Source organism: Strix aluco, chromosome 4 (genome assembly GCF_031877795.1).
Source record: "Strix aluco isolate bStrAlu1 chromosome 4, bStrAlu1.hap1, whole genome shotgun sequence".
NCBI classification, from domain to species: Eukaryota; Metazoa; Chordata; class Aves; order Strigiformes; family Strigidae; genus Strix; species Strix aluco.
The window spans coordinates 91,125,163-91,146,669 of NC_133934.1; the positions used below are offsets into that span (position 1 = coordinate 91,125,163).

Here is a 21,507-nt window from a genome sequence, read left to right on the forward strand (position 1 = left end):
ATATCAAAAATCTGGTAAGATTCTTTAACTGTTTGAACAGACCTGTATCTGAAAAAAGCAGACAATGCCTCATGTTTATCTCTGCACCAAATATTCCTATTTTTATTGCTATATAATATTTGTAGAGAAGAATAGGGGGAAACCACACAAGGATGATGGTGATCATTTGGAATGGTGATTTTTGACTATCAGATCGTGTTAGCCACTATCAGAGCCAATGAAAGCTCTATGCAGCTGGGAGTAGCCTTGAAAGATAACTTGAGCAGCACGTCTAGTACAGCAGCGTGCTGTCTTGGTGAACTCTGTGTACTTGGCTTCAATATAGATTTTTAAATTATTTATAAACATCTGTTCTGAATTTGGTAGGAGGATTGCTGGCTGGGTGTGCACTCCCATTTGCAAGACACAGTAAAACAATTATGACTTAAAGAGAAATATCCAAAATGGTACTAAATAATGAGAAACACTGAAAACAAACTTTAGGTAAATTGATTGTTGATGCTTTTTTTTTTTTTCCCCCAATAAAAAAAATCCTGCATTAGGCAAAGCGAGGATGTTCGTAGTATTAGCAGCTTGACTTTCACAGATTACAGCAGTAGGGATAAGGATACAGATTACGCTGGTGTTGCAGGGGGGTGCTGTGTTTGGGAAAGTTGTGGTTGTAGGTACTTTAACTTGTCAGTAGAGTGCAGAAGGTCTAATGGCTGAAGGCTTTGACATCCTTCTCTACAATTTCTGATGTAGCAGCATGGACTCTTAGTGTTGTTATCATTGCACCTTTGGTCTCTCAACACGAGTCCTCAACTCATTTGGGACAATGTTCTCTGAAGACTAGAGAAACTTAGAAAATATGCCCTGCATTGTTTGTTTCTTTCCATGGCCAAGGTCAGTCACTCAGGAGTACAAAGATGGCAGCTTCTCAAAGATACCTCTGACAAGGCCACCAAGAAACAAGAGGCAGGGACACTGTACAATATACCGTTAATGGAAAGGAAAAGACAAATCTGACAACCTGAAGTTTTCCCTATAAAACCTTTAGACTTAATGACCGAGAAAAACTTTGGGTTAGATTTGCCTCAGGACTGTACTTCAGCTGCTGGCGTGGTGATTGCACAGGTGTGCCATTAGATGGCACAAAGTGTCCCAGGTACAGGTGGAGGTAGTCCGGTAAATGTGGTACCTTACTTATAGGCTATCATAGTTACGGGTCACATCCTGGGAAGTGACAGAGTCCTGGAGACAGCAGCAGCGACTGCTGGCATGCATCCTGCTGTGCTCTCTACCGGAGTGCTTTTGTTGTGTTTGTAAGCAGAGTGTGAAAATGTTCCCCATCACAGTAAGCCACAGAAGGCTACTTTTTTTCTAGAAAAGTCTAAAGTGAATTGTCCGAAAAAACCAGAACCTACGCAATTGCCCAGATCAGCAAAAAATCTCTGCAAGTTGGAGGGACTGGTACTGTTGCTGTACTGCTTTTGAGATCCCCTGTCTCAGTACAGGTTGAGCCAGGGTTTGGAGTTAACTTGGGTGATGGGAATTGGTAGGAAAGCAAAAGTGCTTGCAATGATTACTTTGCAGGGTTATTTTCAAAGTTTGTATGAGTAGACAGATATTAAATTATTTTAAAAATTATTTAAGATTTCTCATGTACTTGAGTGGTATATATTGGCTTTGGTATGTCTGATGGGTACTTTGGTGCTCTGTGTTTGTAGAAGCAGTTTTGTTGCATGACATGACTACTGCTAATGACTCCATTATTTTTTGCTTTATTGCATGCTCATGTTTTTAACATAAACAGGCAACTTTTAAAAAGTCAGTTACTTTGTGCTCCAAGTGCCTGTTATTTGAGAGGGTGGAGAAGTGGGGCGAATTTTACAAAGTCTAAAATAACTGCCCCCTTTCTTTGCACCCACTGCTTCCTCCAGCTCTGTATACCTCCTTGCACTTCTGTACTCTGTGGCTAAACTCTTCTCAGCAAGATCCAGCAAGCCGTGGAAATGTCCCTCTCGGGGGTCTTGATCCTCCCATGATTCGTTTCTGCTGGCTCATTCTACATCTTGCAGAGTGTCTGGTGCCCCTCTGGAGTTGCATTAGCTTTACATGTTGGCTACAGAAATAATTTTTCATAGGAACAGCAAACGGTATGAGGAGATTTCCTTTGGACTGCCCCTGTTTTTGGACTGCCACAGCTGCTTTGCTTTGTCAGGTCTCTCTTGTAGCTCCCTGTTACAGCCCTGCCACTGCATTCTGTATTTGTGTCACTGTTCTGTTGCTGGGTCTGCATTTCTCTAAAACTTTCTGTGTCTGAGAAGATCCAGGTCTTTGCTGGGACATGCACCATTAAATGGTCTTTCTACAGCTCTATCTTTGTACAGATAACTTGTTTTCATGCAAAGTAACTTAGAAGAAGAGAGGCATTTCCAAAACATAGCATGAATTTTTCAAGAAGTGGGGAAGAAGAGAGAACGGGGAAACTAAATGTTAGGATCACTGTGACTTCAGAGCAGCAGAAGTCAAATATGTTACTAGAGAAGTGTACTTTGGAGTTGATTTTATTGGTACAAGGAATACAGCTTTCATACCTGTGGAGCAGAGCACCCGTTCCTAAGGATGAAGGATTGTTTTATCAGTCAAATGCAAACTGTGGTGCGCATATGTGTAAGGCTGTACTGGCAAACACATGTTTTGCTGAGAGAGCTTTTGTAGTGTTTGCAATCTGGAGTTAAGGTCAGACTCGAACAGCTGTGAGTCTGCTTTGCCTCCTGGGCTTTAGATATTAAACTGTGCTTTCTTTCCCAGAGTTCTCTGGTTCGTACCTAAATGAAGCATGATATAAGCACATGTTTACAGGGAGGTTGAATGTACAGTTTGTAGAGCTGGGGATGGCTGCAGGTCCAGTTTTGTTTATGCTCAATGCTCTCTGGCTGCCAGCTGCTGCTGAAGGAAGGGGGTCTCCATTCTCACCACCACATGTTCCTGCCCTTTCTCTTGCTTTGGCTCAGCAACCGAGTGACCACTGTGCTCAGTGCTCGGGAAGGGCTCGCTGGCCCTGTGACATCTTGATTATTTATTTTGGTGTGTTTCTTTTCTGATCACAGCTGATCTGAGTCATTGCATGGGTGTGTGATTGCTAGATCAGATGCAAGAAAAGAAGTGGGAACACATGTTGGGAGTCTGGAGCAGCAAAGAGAAATTGCCTCTTGCAGCAACAGCCTGCAGTTAAGATAAAAGTCTGGGTGCTGTGAAGCTGTACCTAGAGCAAAAGGAGACTTTAGTTCTGTCCCTGTTTGATGGTGGTTTTCTTGTAGTGTGAGACTTGAACAAAGCTACTTGACTGCTGCATAGAGCTTTTTGTCTGCATAGTGAGGAACCATTGTTACCCTGTGGTAAAAGGTGGTGTGGTAATTTTATTTTGTGTTGTTTACATTTTACTGGTTTTATATTTATTTTAATGTAAGTATATAAATGTGAGTATATAAATTTTTATGTATGAAAAATTTTTGTACCTTAGGTTTTATGTTTGGAATTTCTTCTTTATCTTGAATCTTCAGTAATGATTGTGGCCTGGGAGAACATTAGGTCATGAGAACCCTCAGCATAAAGTCATTCATTCATAGGGATGTGCATAACGCATATGGACTTAAGGCAGTGAGTCTTATGTAATTATCATAGGTGGGGTTTGTGAGCACTGCTTGTTGTTGAGGTTGCCTTACATCTGCAATTAGAATACCCTGGCATTTAAAACTGTTGAAAGCATTGCCAGATTTCAACCATTTGGGCAGAAATCTTCCTTTCAGGAATGCCTTCCTTGGGCTAGATATTTTTAATTATTTTTAAGCTTTGTCCAGTACAGTTTAGCTCCTACAAGATGAGGTTAAGGGAAAATTAGGTTTTAAAATATCTAAAAGCAACTTAGGGTGACTTTTTATTTGACTTTCACAATTTATTTAAAATTGGAAATCTGATGTGCATTTTTTTAAATTCCCCATCTGAATCTACCCATTTCTGACCAAGTTCTAAATAACTAAAACTAACATGCGCAGCGAAGACTTGTAAGAACATAGCAGATAAAGGTTTTAAGATCTGCTTTCTCGGAGTGCATCTAAGCTTGTGTTCTCCAGAGTTGACCAAATTGTGCTTGCACCATTCCCATAAGTCAAAAAACTCATCAGTTGAGCACTGCCTTAATAAATTGAGCTCAGTGTTGTCCAAGTCACAACTGAAGCCTGGGTATAGGAACTGAGAGCAAGGTCTTTGTTCTACTCATTCTCAATAATTTGTTTGCTGACCCCAGCTGGTGTCCAGGAAGAAATACTGATTCAATTGTGGAGTGTACAAGTAAACTTGGGATAGAGACTGAAAGAGCTGACGAGGAGAGTAGGATCATGTACCTTTGGAGCAGAGAGATCAGCCTAAAGCCAGCTACAGCGCAGTAGCAGAAGGAAGAGAGACCTGCAGAGAAGTTGAGGACACTAAAATGGAACGTGGTTCCATGGACAAGATGTCAGAGAGAACAGGTAGGAGGTACCTGTAAGGGATGATGTGTGTCCATAGGACAAGGAGGATGGGAACTCAGTGAAGTGTAACTAAGGTGGTAAGACTGGAGGGTTAACAGTAGGACTGAAAAATAGGGAATGCTTGTGGAATTAGGAAGCAGGATAGGGCCGAGATCATACTGGGGCAGTGGAGGAAAGAGTATATGTAACTGAAGCAAGCTCCCTCCTAAAGGATCCCTCTGATTTTGTTGGTCTTCTGCTGTTCTTAAATTCTTGTGCAATTCTCTGTCAAAATGTCCCATTTCCTCTGAGATCTGGTCTGCTGTACAGGATAACTGTCAGCTTTGTCCGTTAGCTCACCTGGCAGAGGTTTGTATGTGGATATGCAAGTCCCCAAACTTGAGTTGGAAAACATGTGCTTCTCAAAACATCTACGAAGTTGCACCTGTACAGATTAAATGCATCAGCTGCAAATTTCTACCTTAGATATGGCTTGTATCCTTAGGCACTTGTCCTTCTTCATTTGTTCTTTAGGGAGCCTTATGAGGCCTCTGTTCAGTACTCAGCTGTACATAATGCAACATTTGGTACCCAGCTATAGGTAATGCAAATTCTCTCTCCTGTGAGTGTTTCTTTTTCTCCTGGAGTCTAACTCATGACTCTGGTGACTGATGTGTTGAACTGCTGAACACTCACAGCTTAATAAAACCTCTGGGAGCTGTGCTTGTATTTTCTGTGTGAAGTGCCGCATACATGTATTACAGGAAGTACTAAATTCAGTCTGTCTCAAGGCAGGTGCTCAAAATTAGTAATGTGAAGCACAGAGACTTTAAGATAAAGTATTATTTCTCTTTGCAAAACAAGGACAGCCTGTGCTGTTTTTAAAACTTCTTTATGCTTGTAAAACTTGTTTGTAAAACTCTTTATGCTTGTAAAGCTCAAATGCTACAGTGATTGTCTCTGTGGAACGCTTAAATGTCCTAAGGCATTGTTCTGAATGTTGTTTTGGTACAGAAAATGTGGGGGAAAAACTCAGAACCATTGAGGAGACCCCAGAGGCTGGACACGTTGTGCTGTGCACTGCCTGGAAGTTAGAGCTGTCAGTGAAAGGAGGTTGTAATCTGTGGGGGAGTAAATACTTCTGTACAGATGTAAGGAAATCTGTTAAAAGACAGATCTAGGGCCATAAATAGTGGTGAACTCTTGTTTTATCTTACGTAGTTTTTAACTGGCCTGATGATACTGATCCAGCTGATTATCATGTTATATATATACAGCTAATCTCAGATGACAATGTCTGTGCCTTCAGCTTAATTTTAAACGAAGTATGATGAAACTGCACTAAGGACAAAATTGATTTTATTTCTAAACTAATTTCTTCCAGATTTACAAAGGCATTAGGCTTCATCAAAATAAAATTTCCTGGTAAAGTTGAAGCTTACAAGATTTGTCTGTATTGGAGCGCAAAGCAAAATTTAGAAGAAATATAAAGGATAAAAAAATCTTTCTCCCATTCTTAGCATCTCAGTACCAAAGTGTTTGTTTACTTTTCTCTGTCAGAGAAGTAGGCCACTGACCTCTTCTTCCTCATTTCTGTCTTGCTATATATAAAAAAAGCCACAATAACTATTGAGAGGGATGTGAATCAACATGCCTGTAAATAAGAACATCCTAGTAGCTATCATGCTGTTGGCCCAGAAATAAGGGTTTTTTTTTGCTTTGGCCACATCCTTTTTTCATTTTTTTTTTTCTAATATGACTCATTTTGGAAGTGGAAGTTGGCTGTAGTAGCCAGTCATAGGTGTGTTCAGTTGGAATTTTAGACAGTATGTATGAGTGCATGGTCCTTTGCACTTGGGCAGCAATCCTATCCATTTACCTTTCAGGACAGCTTTGTTTTTCCAAAGAGTACTTTTTTGAGGACTACTACAAATGCTTGGGTGGTAAAAATCAGACAGCATGACCTGATGACACTTGTGGCTCACAAGTCTCTGATGTGGTGGATCTGTACTCCACAAAGCATAACTAGTCTACCAGTGCTGCACTCTACTTTCTTGTAAATGTAATTTAAAACAAATCTTAATTAGAAATGAAATCCTAACAAAGTATTTAGGGCAAGCACTTTGAAACTGTTTAATCACCACAGTCCTGTATTTTTTCCCCTCTCACTATTGAGATACCTGGCTGTGGATGTGCAAATGTTACTTCATGTCACAGAGTCTCTTATAAGCAAAAGTATGTTTTATAGCTCTGATTTGCAGCTTGTTAACATAAACACAATTTTCTGGGGTTTACAAATTTGCTATGCACCTTCCTGTGTCTTCATATTTTAAATGGATTTTTTGTGCTCTGTTTCCAGAGAGAGTGCAGAAGGAGGAAGAGTGATTGTAGAAGTTGATGACAAAGTAGCAAAAGTCAGAAATATAAAGGTATGCTTTTTATTGTCTTCTTTTCCTCATGTAAAGATCCTGATATCCTGATACTTTTCTGTGTTTGCTTGGCTATTGGATCATTCTAATAGAAATATTAAGGGTGGAGCTTAAACTGACACAACTCTAGAATAATTGCAGCAAAAGTATGGGGGAGGATTGTTTTGGTTTGGGATTGTTCTGTGGGTTTAGGTTTTTTTTTTGACAGGGGATGTAACATGCAGTTGTGCTTTCTGTATTTTATATTTGTCAAAGCTTCTGCAATCTGGCTCCATGCCATCATTCAAAGCTGTTAGTAAATTGTTTACGATTCTGTGTTTCTCTTACTGTTACTAACATCTGGATAACTTCTTTCCTTGTATCTCTCCTCCTCTGGTATTTGCACTCAGAGTGCCATTGACTTGCATGAAATGGAGCAAAATGTGTTCAGCTACACTTCAGGCCTTGGTAAAAGACCAAGAGCTGTAAGAATAAACTGAATGTAGCTGTCGTTGTCCGAGAGCTCTGGAGCCAGTGAGCATGGGAACCAGCCCTCTGGTTTAGACTCTTGAACTACTTAAAGCTGTCATGGTCGTTCACTAAATTAATAGAATGGGAGCAAAGCAATTTTGTGTTGTCAAACATGTTTCTGCTTGAAAGGCAAATAAATGAACCATGAGATTACTGTGGGGATCCTAGAAGTTGGATGCATTTTCTGTTTCTTGTCTCCTTTTTCTTTATATCTGAAAACAACCCAGTGATTCTATACTGCTGGTTCAAGAGAAATAATGCATTAGGTTTTGAAGAGAAACCTTAGCAAAAATTAAATGAAAGGATTTGAATTATTTACCTTTTCCAATTATAATTATTTTTGTATTGACTACAGGTGCTTGCTTTTAAAGAAAGAAGAGGGAAAAGTATTAGCTGTATGAGAGGTCTCATGGATGTAAAATGCTGCTTATTTTCTGTGTATTTCCTTTTCAAAGGTTGTATTTGCAGAGTCTGAGACTCACTACTTTCTGAAGCAATTTACCCCAATTTCTTATGCATGTGACAAAGCTCTCAAAGAGATGCAAATCCTCGGGGTGCAAGGTTTTTGGGAAGGCTTTGGTCCCTGTGATGGGGCTGTGAGGGTTTGGGCCTCAGGCTTCCTGCCCTCACTGCAGAGCCTCCCTCAGCAGGTGCCTCATTGGGTCCAGCTGAGGCTTGTTAGGCCTAGAGGGCTTTTTTTAATTTTATTTGTTTGAAGAGGAGCTGTGGGCTGCCTTGGGATACTGGGGAAACCACAGCAGTGGGACAGACTGCTTGTAGCAGGCTGAGAAGGGTTATTTGGAGATGTAAAGGCTGACTTCTGGATGTTTTCTTTCTTGAGGTTTTGTAATTGGTGAGTTTTGTAAAGGAAGTGAGTTTGCTTTATGCGTAAACTAAATTTAGACAGCCTTTGATGAATCCAAGTTAGTGTATAAATTAGTATTTATACAGTAATGTTCACATTGTTTTATTTGGTGTAGGTGTGCTTTGTAGTTCAAAACAAACTCCTTACCAGAAGTGTAATCATATCTGTGATCAGGGGCTGGTTTTGCTGAGGTGGAGGGTTTTTTTTATTATTTTTACATGGCACAATAGGAAGGCAGTGCTTATTGCAGCAGAAAACCTAAGAAAATAAAAAGTAATTGCATAAAAATCTCTGAATTGCAATATGCTAAAAATGTCATTATTGAAGGTGATCAATAAGCTTGTTAAGAGGTAAGTTCTGACTAATGGAAACCTTGGTTGTACTTTGGTGTGACAACGTTAGAATCATGTGGGATTTAAAATATGTGAAACCCCTTCACTTCAAAGATAATTTAGTTATTCCTGTCCTCTTTTGCTTTGCTCTTTCTTGGATTAAAAAAAGCCCCAGAACTACACACCTGTCAGTTGGGCCTGTAAATTAATTTTCCCTGTAACCCTCACTGCTGGTGGCAGAGCAGTGCCCTTTATCCAGTAATCTGGCAGACAGCACTGTCACCCCTAGTTTTTGGGGCCATTAGTGAAGCGGTTTGTTTAGGTACTAAATTATACTGAATCTTTTTTTCTGCTTGTGTTATTGCAAACATCAGGGTCACAATGAAGTTACCAATTAGGTCAAAATTACATGTGAATGGTGTTAATTTTGTGTAATGTTTTAACTCATTATTCTCTTTGAGTAGAACAACGTATGTTCCTTGTTCATAAACTTATCTGTTTTATTACAAATCACTTGGGCAAGGTCATCCAGAAAGATTTATACAATTCCCTTGATTTCAGTCACCATTTCTGACTATTATGCTAGAAAGGATTCACTGTTGTTATTACTGACCCGTAAAGGTTAGGTTTGTAGTGTGCAGTCCCAGTGACAGAAGCATTAGCTTGGAACCATAACAAAGCAAAGGGGAAATGTGGGAAGAGACCTGCATTTTCAACTATGCAGTGAGAAAAATGGTTTTGTTTTCTCACTTGAGGCCTCATTTCTGTGATGCGATTATCAGTGAAACAGAATGACAGAGAAACATCAAGTGTTATAGAGCTTCCCTGCCAATGTGTGGATGTTGTTAAGATTAACTAAATTGTGTTTATTCTATACAGCCTGTTAGCTGTAGTTGATGAACCCTTCAGCAAAAATGCTTCAGCAGGTCTGTTGTGGATATCTCTGACTCACTTTGAGATTAAAAAATAAAAAATTGAATAAGGAGGATAAACTATTTGCCATTCCTTTCCACAATACAGATCAGAGATAAACTTCCATCAAGTTTTAAAATGCTTACTTTTTGTTCAGATTCAAAGTGAATTGATCTTTCTGTCTTTTTTTTTCCTTCTGATGTTAGGTTGACAGTAGGCTTGATGGCACTTGGGACTCGAGAGAAAAGACTGTGGCCTTCAGCTTTGATTACTGCTACTGGTCAGTTGATCCTGAAGATCCAAAATATGCATCTCAGGAAATGGTAAGTGATGCTGTTCTTCGTGTCTGTTTTTTCCTTTATAATCACATCTACAGGAAGAGACTGAGATGTAGGATATGTGAAATTTCCTTTTCTTTTTCTTATTTTGTTTCTAATACCACAGGACTCAGTCCTTTTGTCTTAAAGTAGGTGCAGTAGGACTGCAATACCCTTGTTTGTCAACAAATCCACGCTTTCATTAGATATATTAATTTAGGTAGTGATCATTAATTGTGATGATCTGCGGACTCTAGCTTAGCAATGAAAATTTCTGGGGGGAAGGATCAGATTCTAGAGGGAGAAAGCTCTGAAAGGAAGAGTGTTGTGGTGACTGCTGAGAGGATCAACAGTGAAGTAATCACATCTTTAAATAACAGTAATAAATTTTACTTATACTATATTGTTCTCAGCATTTTTCTTTGTAACTAATGGAGACTCTTCCTAGCTTGAAGATCCAAGGTTTGATTGATTAAGAAAGAACGTTGAAGGATTCATTATTAAAACAGGATATGATTACAAAATTTTGCTAATAAACAAGCAATTATTAAATCTACTACAAATAAATATAATGCACAGCAAAGCTATCCAAAGATTTAACTCTTCATACATACAATCGCATATGTTGGCATTAAAATAAGTCTTTACTGCTGTTTTGTCTTCAGAATTGTATCATTTCATTTTTTTTCTGTCAGTACAATTGTTCCTGAAATTTCAACCTGTATAATTGTGTTGTTTTTCACAGAAAGTATCACTTAAGACTGAGCTGTGAAATTTGTATTTCTGGTAGTAAAGAGCACGGGATTGTTTTACTTTTGGGAGTCAGTATTTTAAAACCATCAGACTTGGCAATTACCAGACCTATAGGTGAGGTTCCTGATGGTGTTCCATTTCTGTCTTGGTGCAGTAGTGTGGAAGAGGTTTTGGGAACTTGGGAAGTATATTTAGTGTTTAAAAAAGAAAGTTGTCTGTCTGAAGTACTCAACAGTAGATAAATTTCCATTTTAGGGATTACAAATAACAAATCTTTAAATGTTGAACTGTTGGGGTTCCTCCCCCTTATATTGTCTTGCTTATTTTGATTTTGTGTTCTTTGTGAGTTTCTCTCCTAATATACTTTGAAGCATGCTTCTTGGAACTGTTAACAGTACAGTTGGCTTTCTATCTGAAATGGTTTAGCAGATGAAATGTTGATACATACAGTTTGCCAGGTCGGTTTTATCTCTACTCAGTATGAAAAATTATCAGAACTGCCAAATGGAAAATATAAATATTGGCTACAAAGTGTAAATTTTTGTTCTTGTTGTTATTAAATACTGAGTGCAGTTGAAAAAGAATGTAAAATGCAACATAAACAGTTCAGCTTCCTTGCTGGGGCTGAGTAGCTATTTCAGACACTGTGGAGAGCCTTGTGTTATCAAACAATAGTTTTATCCAATAAAAATACTGAGGGGAGAAACATTAACTCCTTGGCATAGAAAACTAAGTAATGGGCCACAGTTTCCTTACGGGTGCCTGATGCAGGCTGTAAGGACGCCCGGTGCTGCTTCATGTAACTGTTGGGTTACTGAGCCTTAGACCAGATGTGTTTCATGAGTTATGAAAAGTTTAGAGGTGGACTGATGCTTTGAAAGGCCTGGAGTTGTGAGTGAATTTCTTGGGCTTTCTACCTGTCTTGGCGATTTGGAACCAGTAAAGCATACTTTAAATGTCCTTGAGAAGAGGGCTGCTGGAATACTGCAATCTTACCATGCTTTTGTGCATTTGTCTGCCCCCTTATACTGTATGAATGAAGTTTATTGTACTAATTCCATGTTTTGAGTCATTATTTCAGTGCTGAGCTTGAAGTTTCTAAAATTCCTTACAGCAATGATGCTATCAGCAGCCAAAGAGGTTTGGTAACACTGTCATCCAGTAAAAGCTTTCTTTCATGAGCTGACCTTGGATTACTTTTTCCTTGAAGGTGTCCTGCCAACTGTTATCATATGTGATTCGTGTATTGGTTGAGGATGAAAAGTAGATTAAAGTATCTGCCTTCAGGTTCAATTTTGTAGAATGCCACCTTCTAGTAAACTGTCTTTTTCATCCTCTGGATGGACATATAAAAATGAAGTCCTAACAGTTTCTTCAGTAGTTAAGGATTCTGTGACAATAAAACAATAGTGGGAGGGCTGCAAATCATAGTGTTTAGGTAAAAATACAACTTTAAAGATACAGATCTGCTTCTCTGAATACTACTTACATTTTCTTCCAGATGTTATCACTGTTCACTTTAGATTCTGGTCCTTTGCATTCCAGAGATGACTGCAGACAATGCATTTTATTCCCTATATATTTTGATCATATACTTCACAGGTAATTGTGACAGGCTTAAGTCACACATGTGTGAGTACTTTCAAATGTTTGAATGAAAAGTTTGGATTTATTTTTTTGTTTATAAAAATTATGCTTTCTCTGCCACCTGTATTCTACTTGTATTTGCCAAAATGGGAATACACGTTGCCCACCTTGCTGGTTTTTCCTAATATATTCACGTTAATATTTCTTCTATTGCCTTTTTTTAGTTTAAAAAAAAAAAAAGGTAGGGAAGGTATCTTTTCACTTTAATTTGGGAAAAGAAGACCTTGCAATGCAGCAAACTGAAGAGGAACTGAACCAATTTAGTAAAATCTGCAATGCCTATGTGACAGATGATACGCCTTTACTATTTTTTTTAATACCACTGAAATTGGAAGTGATTTTCCCTTCAAAAAGCTGGAGGAAACAGAGTCAAAAATATATATATTTTTAAGAAATGTTATTGTTTACATATTTTTTTAGGGCTGAATTGAAAAAAATTATTCTTGCTTCATGCTATATACAAGCTTTCTTGATTGGCATTACATAAATAATGGAAGCCTTCTCATATCTCTGAAAAGAGGAAAGTTTGTTAAATTAACAAAGCTGATTTTTGACTACTGAAAGAACCACCCATCACTGTTGATGTCTGGGAAATAGGCTTCTTAGCAGAGAAGATGATTTCAGGTACAAGTGGATATAGTCTTTGACTGTTATTCAAGATTATTCTTTCATTTAAAACATTTGAGGAACTAGATATGAGACAGAGTTCTATTTTCTTTAATTCCCTTCTAACTGTGGTGAAATATGAAAGCTATACAGTGTTTCTAATGGTGACCCAGTAATTTATAAGCTTCATTTAGAAGTCTAGTAGTAAAGGTCTGAATTCTTAAGTCTTCCTTTAGAAGTTACATGCATTCTTTACAAAATGTAAGATTTTTTAAAATAGTTCAGCTATGCAAGTATTATGTTCATTTTCCAGATATGCTGAATGCCGAATTTTACAATGTGAGGTTTGTTTTTTAGGTGGCCAGTTTGAGTTCCCTGGGCCGATTGCTTTTGTTTTCTCACTGGGCAGTTGAATACTTTGTGTGGATATTGAGCAGAGGTTTTCATCTGCTTTCACAGACACACAATTCTATCCAATTAAAGATTTTTTTTTTTTTAAGTGGATTTATTAGTGCATAAACAGAATAGAGGAATCAAGAAATACTGTCAGGGAAGAGTCACTGGCTAAATCAACCAGCCTCCAGCTACTAAAGGAAGAAGGAAAGGAGACAGATGTGCTAAATCCTTCTAAGTATGGAGAGATGAAGCAGGCCTTATGGCTACATTGCAGAGAGAAAGAAACTGAGCATGAAAAAATTGTGTGGGACCAGAGAAAGAACAGGTAACAAATAGGAATTCAGGACAGGGACAGAACATTTGATGGGCAAAAGGAAATTCTGAAAGATTATAGGGATTTAAGAGAAAAATGGTCATGCATAGGTTTTTTTGGTCTTAACTCTGCAATCTGTTATGTGCATTTTCTATGGTTATAAACAAGGGGATGGTTGTTCAAACCATCAGTGTGAAGATATAGTTATACTTTTTAAAAAAACCCCAAACAACCCAAAACAAAAAAAAAAGAGAAAACAAACAAAAAAACCCACCCCCCAAAAACCCACAAGAAACTGTAATATTTCTGGTGATGTTCCTTTTCCTGCCACTTTTGAGACAAACAATTTTTCTCTGTGCTGTGTTGCTGCAGAATTACTTTAGTCTCACAGAGGGAGAATGCTGAGTCTCTGCACCTGGGCTTTGCCACTTGCATACAATGAAGTTGTTTCACCATGTCTCCCTGCATTCTTGTATTAAGGTTTTTTTGGAAAATGAATGTGGTATTATGCAAAACCTTCTTTAGTAAAGGGGGACATTTTGTGTAAAGGTGACTATTGCTTCCTTCTCCCCCATCCCCTTCCTCCACAGATCTCTTCAGGAAGCTCTGTGTAGTTCAGGATTGTTTTCCAAAGACAATGTTGGAAATCCATTGCTCTTTGGCCATTATATAACTATGGGATTATCTTTTGATAGAGACTCGTGACCTATTTCCATTTTGCAGTAAAATTACTGTGTGATAATGATACTGTAATGATATTTAGGATTATAATTTTTATTTTTATAGGCAGATTAATTCTGCTGGTTGAATATGATAGCTAATATGTAGGTGTTTTGAGACCTTTATAGTTGTCCCGCAAACAAACATCTAAATTTAAACTTAGTTAAATTTTTGTCTGGTGTAGAATAGTCTGTTTTGATCTCTTCAGTTTCCTTTGTAAAACCTAAAATAGCTCTTAATGAATCTTTCCTAAAGTGTGTTTTAGCTCCTCCAAGCAAAGGTAAATGTTTAAAACAGTTGCAAAACTTAAGTAAATGCCCATTTAAATCCTATTGACAAAAAAAAATATTTCATCTTGATCTAATGCAAGCACAGTTACACAAAATCTTAAGGATATTCTGCACAAGAGTATTTTTAAGGCTACAGGAATACACACAAGCATTAAGTATTCTTGTAGCTGGTTGTTATAGCTTCAGTCCTCAGCTTCCCTCCAGCCATCCTACCCATCCGGTTATTGTGCATGCACAGTAACTGCGGTGGGCAGGCTGACCCACAGGATGTACAAGCAGGTATTTACACACAGCAGTTGCCTTAGATAGCTGATGTGTAGCAATCTGTTCCCTTTGATAAGAGGAATACATCCCATGACTAATAGGCTTTGAATGGTAGAGACAGTGAAATCTAGAAAAGTGTTGAAGTGCCCAACTTGCACTGATTTCAGCGAGATCCAAATCTCCGACTGGGTTTTCTTGAAACACTCTTGTAGAGCTCAAGCTTAGTTTTTGTACCTCAGTGCATCAGTTGAATGGAGATGATAATGTTTATAAGGGACATCATAATTTAGACTTCAGAATTTTTACCTCAGACTTTCAAAGAGTGAAATAAATGATACTCATATTGATCAAGGAATTTCACACTTCTGGGCTTGACTTGATAAGGATTTTATTTTGGTTTGGCATAGTGTATTAGGTTTATGCAAGTATGAATATTCTTTCAGTGTGTCTCTCTGAATATTACCATTTTCAGTAATACTGTGACCCTCATGCAACCTTCTAAGATGCGATCATAAAAGCACTTGACCAAAAATGCTATGAACAAACAAAAACATGCCTGTCCTTGAGGTAAGTCTAGGAAATATGAGAGTGCACAGAGGTTGTTGTAAAACAGCTGAGTTGATGGTATACTCTTGCATCTTTTTCCCTGAAAGATTACATTGTCTTTTTGAAGAGAAGTTGCACTGTGATGTGTCACATGTGAAGAGTATTATCTTAACAAATCAGGATGGTTTTACAGTGAGAAAGCAGTAAGGGTATGAAAACAAGTCTTATTTCAATGTCAGTAACTGCTCCTAATTTCTTGACCTTCTCATCCCCCACACCCCCATTCTTCAGCACTGGCTTACCTAATGTAAGTGAAAGAATAACTGTGATTCTTTTTTTGGTGCACTTCCACAGTGCATTTGAACCACTGAGGGGTTTACAAGACTGTTCAAAAGCAAGACAGTGCGTTAAATTAAAGGTTGTTTGTTTCTAACTTTATATAACAAGTGACACTGGTTCTATTTGCCTGTCTGTCCACTGCAAGTGTGTGCTAGGAAGAACTTTCCATTCAAACACATTATCTAATTATTTCTATCTTTGCTTATACATATATTAATTGGGAAGATTGGGTTTTATTCTGTGCTCTGAAGGCAGAAATGCCTTCAGGGGTTGCTGATGGCTCACGCAAATGAATGCACATGACCCCTGTAAACAGATTTTTCATTTCTTACTTGTTTTAAAAGTACCATAATTGCTTTTCGTCCCACTTGACTTCCCAGAATACTTGAGTTTTATACTACTTCCAGATAAGAAAAGTAGTGGGGAAAGGGGCAGAGGGGCAGATGATTTTCTTACCTCCTTGTCAGAGTGTAAGGGAAAAGCAAATAGAAGAAACAGGTATGTTTGTTTTAATATGAAAGATCTTCAATATGACGCTAGGGTTTTGGTTTTGGAGGGGTTCGCTTGTTTTACATGTTAATTGAAAAAGTTTAGAAAAGTTACACAACAGTACTGTTTGGAAGCAAAACATTAACATTGCAACATACTTTCCGACTGTTCATCAAACTAAGTGGCAGTACTGGCTCCTTTTTTTTATTTTTTTTTTTTTTTTTAAATGCAAGCATAGTCACACCTCTGAAGAACTTTAACTGAGACCTTTCCTTTCTAAGATGAGTTTGTGACGCTTCCATGCCTCCATACATTCCCTGGGAGATTCAAGTTTTTGTCTTATGAATTCTCAAGACAAATTCAAATTCTGTTCTCTGGTATATGTGCTTAATTATAAAAATTATAATAAAGCTCCAGTTTAAATCTCTTGAAAAAATCCTTCCATTTGTTCTCTCTTTCTGTCCCCATCCCCCCACCCTTGTCTTGGTGTAAAAGGAGGAAGAAAGAGAAGGAGGTGGTGGCTGTGGGTGTAAATGGAATTTTCGCATGAAATATTTGAAAAGCAATAAGTATTCTGTCCACAAGATTATTTTTTTTTTCTCCAACCCAGAGTGAGACAGAAGTGAAAAGGAGAGCATGCTATAAGAAAAAGGCTTTTTGTGCAATAATTGGATCAGTATATAATGGATTATGATGGAGGGAGGGAAACCACCATGAGTGCGTGCTATGTATCTTCTGCCAGCAACACAGCTGCTGTGTTCAGTTCGTGATCGAATAAGGTCATTCTTTCTGGCTATACCAAGATTTCTTCGCAGAAAGCTTCTCTGAGAATTATCATGAATAATTGCAAACTTCAAAGCAGGCTTTATTGGAAGACAAAAAAGAATCAAGTTGATTTTCAATTTACCATGCATAACATTAAAACCATTGTATTTTGCTGAGAAAAAAATGAGGCGTTGAGTTAATTGCATATGATGTATATGACTCATTTCTATCAACTATAAATTAATGCAGATACGTTTCAAATGTGAAGCCCAAACAGGAGTACACAAGAAAGGATTAAGATCAATATTGGTGACACGTTGAGGGAAATCAATAAACTGTTTCACAAACAATGAAATAATAGGATGTTTTCTGGCTGTTCAGTCTGCTAATGCTCATACACGTGCATTCTGTTTCCCTGATAGGCACTGACTGTTGCTTACTAGATACAGAGCACATTCTTTAAAATAGGCAGGCAGTATAATTTGCTAAACAATACTGAAATGATCTGCAAGTGCATCCATCAATTTAAAAGAAAGAGAATAACAAGTTCTTTGGGTTGCCGGTTGTGCATGTTGCAGTGAACCTGTACGTTTGCAATCTGCATTACTTCTATAAACCTTGTGATTTTTGCATGTCTTGCAAGTAAAAACAAAAACTTGGTACTGGTGACCTACAAACTTTCTGAAGTAACTTGACAGCAGTTTTTGGAAGGATGATTATTTTTTCTAAATTAACTTCTTGTGATGGAGATGTATTTAAAAAAAAAAAAATCTGTTCTATTGATAAGCTGTGCCGATGTTGGTTGTTCTTTCTTACTTGCAGATGAACATTCACAGTTTAAATTCCTCTGTGTAATCACACCACAGTCTTTCCTCCATGCTCATAAACTAGTGTTGTTTTTTTATTCTGTTAATCTAACCTGAGGACCATTCCTTATTCTTTCTGCTTTGCAAACAGGTTCCCTTGTTCATCTGCAAGTATTTCCACATCATGGCTGGACACAGAATGGCAGGTCATATTCACGGCGCTTCCAAAGTAGCAGATTGATCCAAGATTAGTTTTTAACCTGGAGTGGTTTTTCTCCATTTTAGCAATGTTGTGTGAATAACTTCAGTTAAACTGATCTTCTGGGAACTGAAATTACTGAAAAACTAGTCTGAGTCTCCAAAGTCATAGTGGTCTGCAAGTTCTGTAGTCACTGGATGGAAGGATGCTGATGGACTTTTAGTAGGACACTGGACCAGGTTTGGGGGGTTTTATTTTATGGGTTTGGGTTTTATTTGGCTTTAGCTGGCAGCTGGTTTATGAAAGATTTTCTTGGGCAGGACTGTGCTAGCACTGAATAGCAAGATACATTTATTGCAGCAGCTGTGATCAAGTTCAACATGGCCATTTTGTTTATTTCTGAAAATGTGCCATGTTTCGGACATGTTGCAGCCATGAGATTGGACTTGCATGCCTAAGTAGCTAAAGCCTAAAAAATGTAAATACTATGCATGTGTCCTGTATCACTGTTCATTAAGGTGTTTGGTATGGCAATTGTTCCTCTACATTATAGCAAAAAATGGCCCTTCCTTTTTTTATAGATTTGTGCTTGCTTTATTATTTATGTTTACTAGTGGCTAACTTTTATATTTTTCTGCTAAGATGATATGCCTCAGATGTGTGTGTGGCCTTGAACACAAGCTGAATGAATCATCCTTTTGGCTGGATCTGAGCACCTGCATGTTGACTCCTACTTCTGTTTTGGTTTTGATCAACAAAAAGTCTGCCTTTGAGAGCTTCTATGTGAAAAGCAAAATTAACATCTCTGTTCAGTTGTGGCTTTTCTGCTAAAGAGACTCTGGGCAGTGCGCCTAAATTGCACAACAAAGAGTGAAGATGAATAAAATTAATTCAGTCTAGAAACATTTACAGTAGCCTCAGCATATCAAAATCAGATTTCTGAGTGTCAGTTTAGGGTTCCTTACCCCCAGACATACACGCTGTTATGGATAGGTTCTCACTCTTTATAGCTTCAGTATTAAAATGTCAGGACATTATCAGCTGAAGCAGGGGAGATGATGTTCTGTATCAGACTGGCAAATGTATTTTGAAGTGTGTTTTACCAGAGTATATCACTGTTGATTAATAAGTTTTGGAATGGACCATTTTGAATCAATCCTTGCTGAACAGGTTATATTCCCGAGATGCTGAATGGCAATGAATGTTTTCCTGGATTTTTGCTGTGCGTGTAAGGATTGACTTGGATTCAAATAACATCTATTAACTTGAAGATAGGTCTCAACTTCTGCTATACTGTCATTGCAAGTGTCTTCCATTCTGAATTTTCAGACATCCCTCTCCTGCACACACTTACATCTTTAAGAGAATGTACATGGATTGTATCATTGATACTGGGTGCCTTTACAGTATTGTTGATAGATTTTCTTACAAAGAAGAGTCAGTCTCTAAAGAGTATGTGCCTCATCCCATGTGACAGACCTACATATAAAACATCAGGTCTGAAAAATAAGGAACTGTGAAGATCCAGCCCAGAATTAATTAATTTGGCCTACCTTATTTTCTTTATATTTATAATTTTTTAAAAAATTGTATTATTATCTCATAGACAGAGGTGAGTAGCTTGATATCAGTGTGTAAGGAGAGCCTTCTCTAGTTAGCATCCAAGAAGCAGAGGTAGAAAATTACAGGGGATTATTTATTCAATTTGAAGTAGGCATACTGTCAGGGAGGTTATATTTGTACTTCATATGTGGTTTTGAAAAAGAACTGCCCACCTCTCTAGGATTTTGTTTTGTTTGGAATATGACTAAAAAGAAGAGGAGCTCAAATTATTCGTGCAAGACTGCTTTATACCTTCTGTTTTTGTAGCTTCAGTTTTCTGAGACCATAAATGTTTTGCAAGTTTTGCCCAGATCTGTTGATTTTAGTAAAAGATCTTTCAAGGTATGTTTAAATTGGGCTTCAGCAAAGCAACATCCAGGGAAGAACCAATTGCTTTGAAGGAGAACAGAACAGAAGGAGACGTGTTTTAGCTTGCGTTAGGTTTTGCGGAGTGTGTTCTGTTATGATAGCAGAAAATGGACTCGAGTGACTGCTAATAGACTTAGGAATAGATAAACTTCTTTTGTCTAAAACAACATTGTTGAAAGCCTCATGGGTAATACTTTTTGTTATCCTCATTGTGGAAGAATGAGGTTTCCTGATGGAATTTAAAAGCCAAAAATCTCTGAGCAATGATTTGCAGTCTTTTGAAGCAAGCCCTATTGGAGAGTCTGTGACCTTCACAGTAAAGATCACAATAATTATTTCACCGTGTGACCAATAAATGTAACCTGGCCACTTGGAAGTATGATCAAAAGAGCTTTCTGACATAGTGCCCTGAAAGCACATACCCCTTTGGGACAGGAGAGGTGCATCTACAAATGTCATCTGCAGAACAGAAAAGTGCTCCTTTAGCTGTTGGTGTTGTGACCCACAGGCTTGGGCTTGCCTCACTTGGACTTTGGACTTCTGTGCTCCCTCCCACACATCATCTCCAGGACCTTCTTGTACATAGGCAATGTTATTGCTGATGGTGATGGCGGGTAACTCAGGTTACCCTGCATCATGCATGTCATGCGTGGTCATCGTGCTGCTCTAACAAGTGACAGTTAACAAGTTCTAAGGCCATTTTCTTTTCCAGTCTATCTTATTTTGTTATTTAGTTGCATCCTGTTTCTTAGTAGTGGCCAGACTAGTTCATGAATGTCTAATATATTTTTTTTTATTGCTGCATGTTTTACCTGTTTCTTAGTAGAATACAAGTTATGCTTTGAAATGTATGAGTGTCTGAATTCACTGACTTTCATTAGCTAAACGAAATGTGAAGCCTACTTGATTTTATTTTTTTCTTTTTTTTTTTTGTGGTTTTGATTAGAACCAAGAGCATTTCTCATAGCTGCTTTGAAATAGGAAGAAAAGGTGGAATCATCTGAAAAATCTAGAGAGAGAGTTGATATGGATTTATCATTGAAAGAGTGAATTTTTCTCATATTCCAGCACTTACTTTTAAATTCCAATTAAATGAAAGGGTTTGGTGAAGCTAGTTAGCATTTTAAAGCCAAATATCTCACTTCTGTAACAATTAGGAAACGGTCTAGTCAGCAATCTGAGTCTGTTACTTGTTCCTCTTAAATTTTTGGATGTCTTACATTGTTATATCTTTTAGTTATTTGTAATGTGTCTTATAACTCTAAATCAAGAAATTGACACTGAATTTTCAGCTCACTTCAGAAAATTAGCAACCTTCTTGATTCCTATATATGGAGAATGAGATAATTTAAAGCCTGGGCTTAAGTACCTTTTCATATTTTTAACTTAAACTCAAATTCAGCAGAAACTAAAAAGAACTGTCAATGCCTTAAAGATACATTTAGTCTGAAAACACAAAGATTTCAGAGTATTGTAGAAATTTGCTTCCAGCTCTTGTTGTCCTTCATTTTTGTGTGTTAGACTCTGCTTGGTAGAGCACAATGC

The 21,507-nt window shown here is 37.8% G+C and overlaps 1 protein-coding gene across 1 annotated transcript in view; it reads left to right on the forward strand.

Moving 5' to 3' along the window:
- Nucleotides 1-21,507, forward strand: part of STARD9 (StAR related lipid transfer domain containing 9) — a 112,859-nt gene that overhangs the window by 8,525 nt on the left and 82,827 nt on the right. The window contains exons 2-4 of the mRNA XM_074821297.1: nucleotides 5,431-5,592; nucleotides 6,853-6,922; nucleotides 9,748-9,864. Coding sequence (XP_074677398.1) covers nucleotides 5,431-5,592; nucleotides 6,853-6,922; nucleotides 9,748-9,864 — 349 coding nt within the window. The remainder of the gene's footprint in view (nucleotides 1-5,430; nucleotides 5,593-6,852; nucleotides 6,923-9,747; nucleotides 9,865-21,507) is intronic.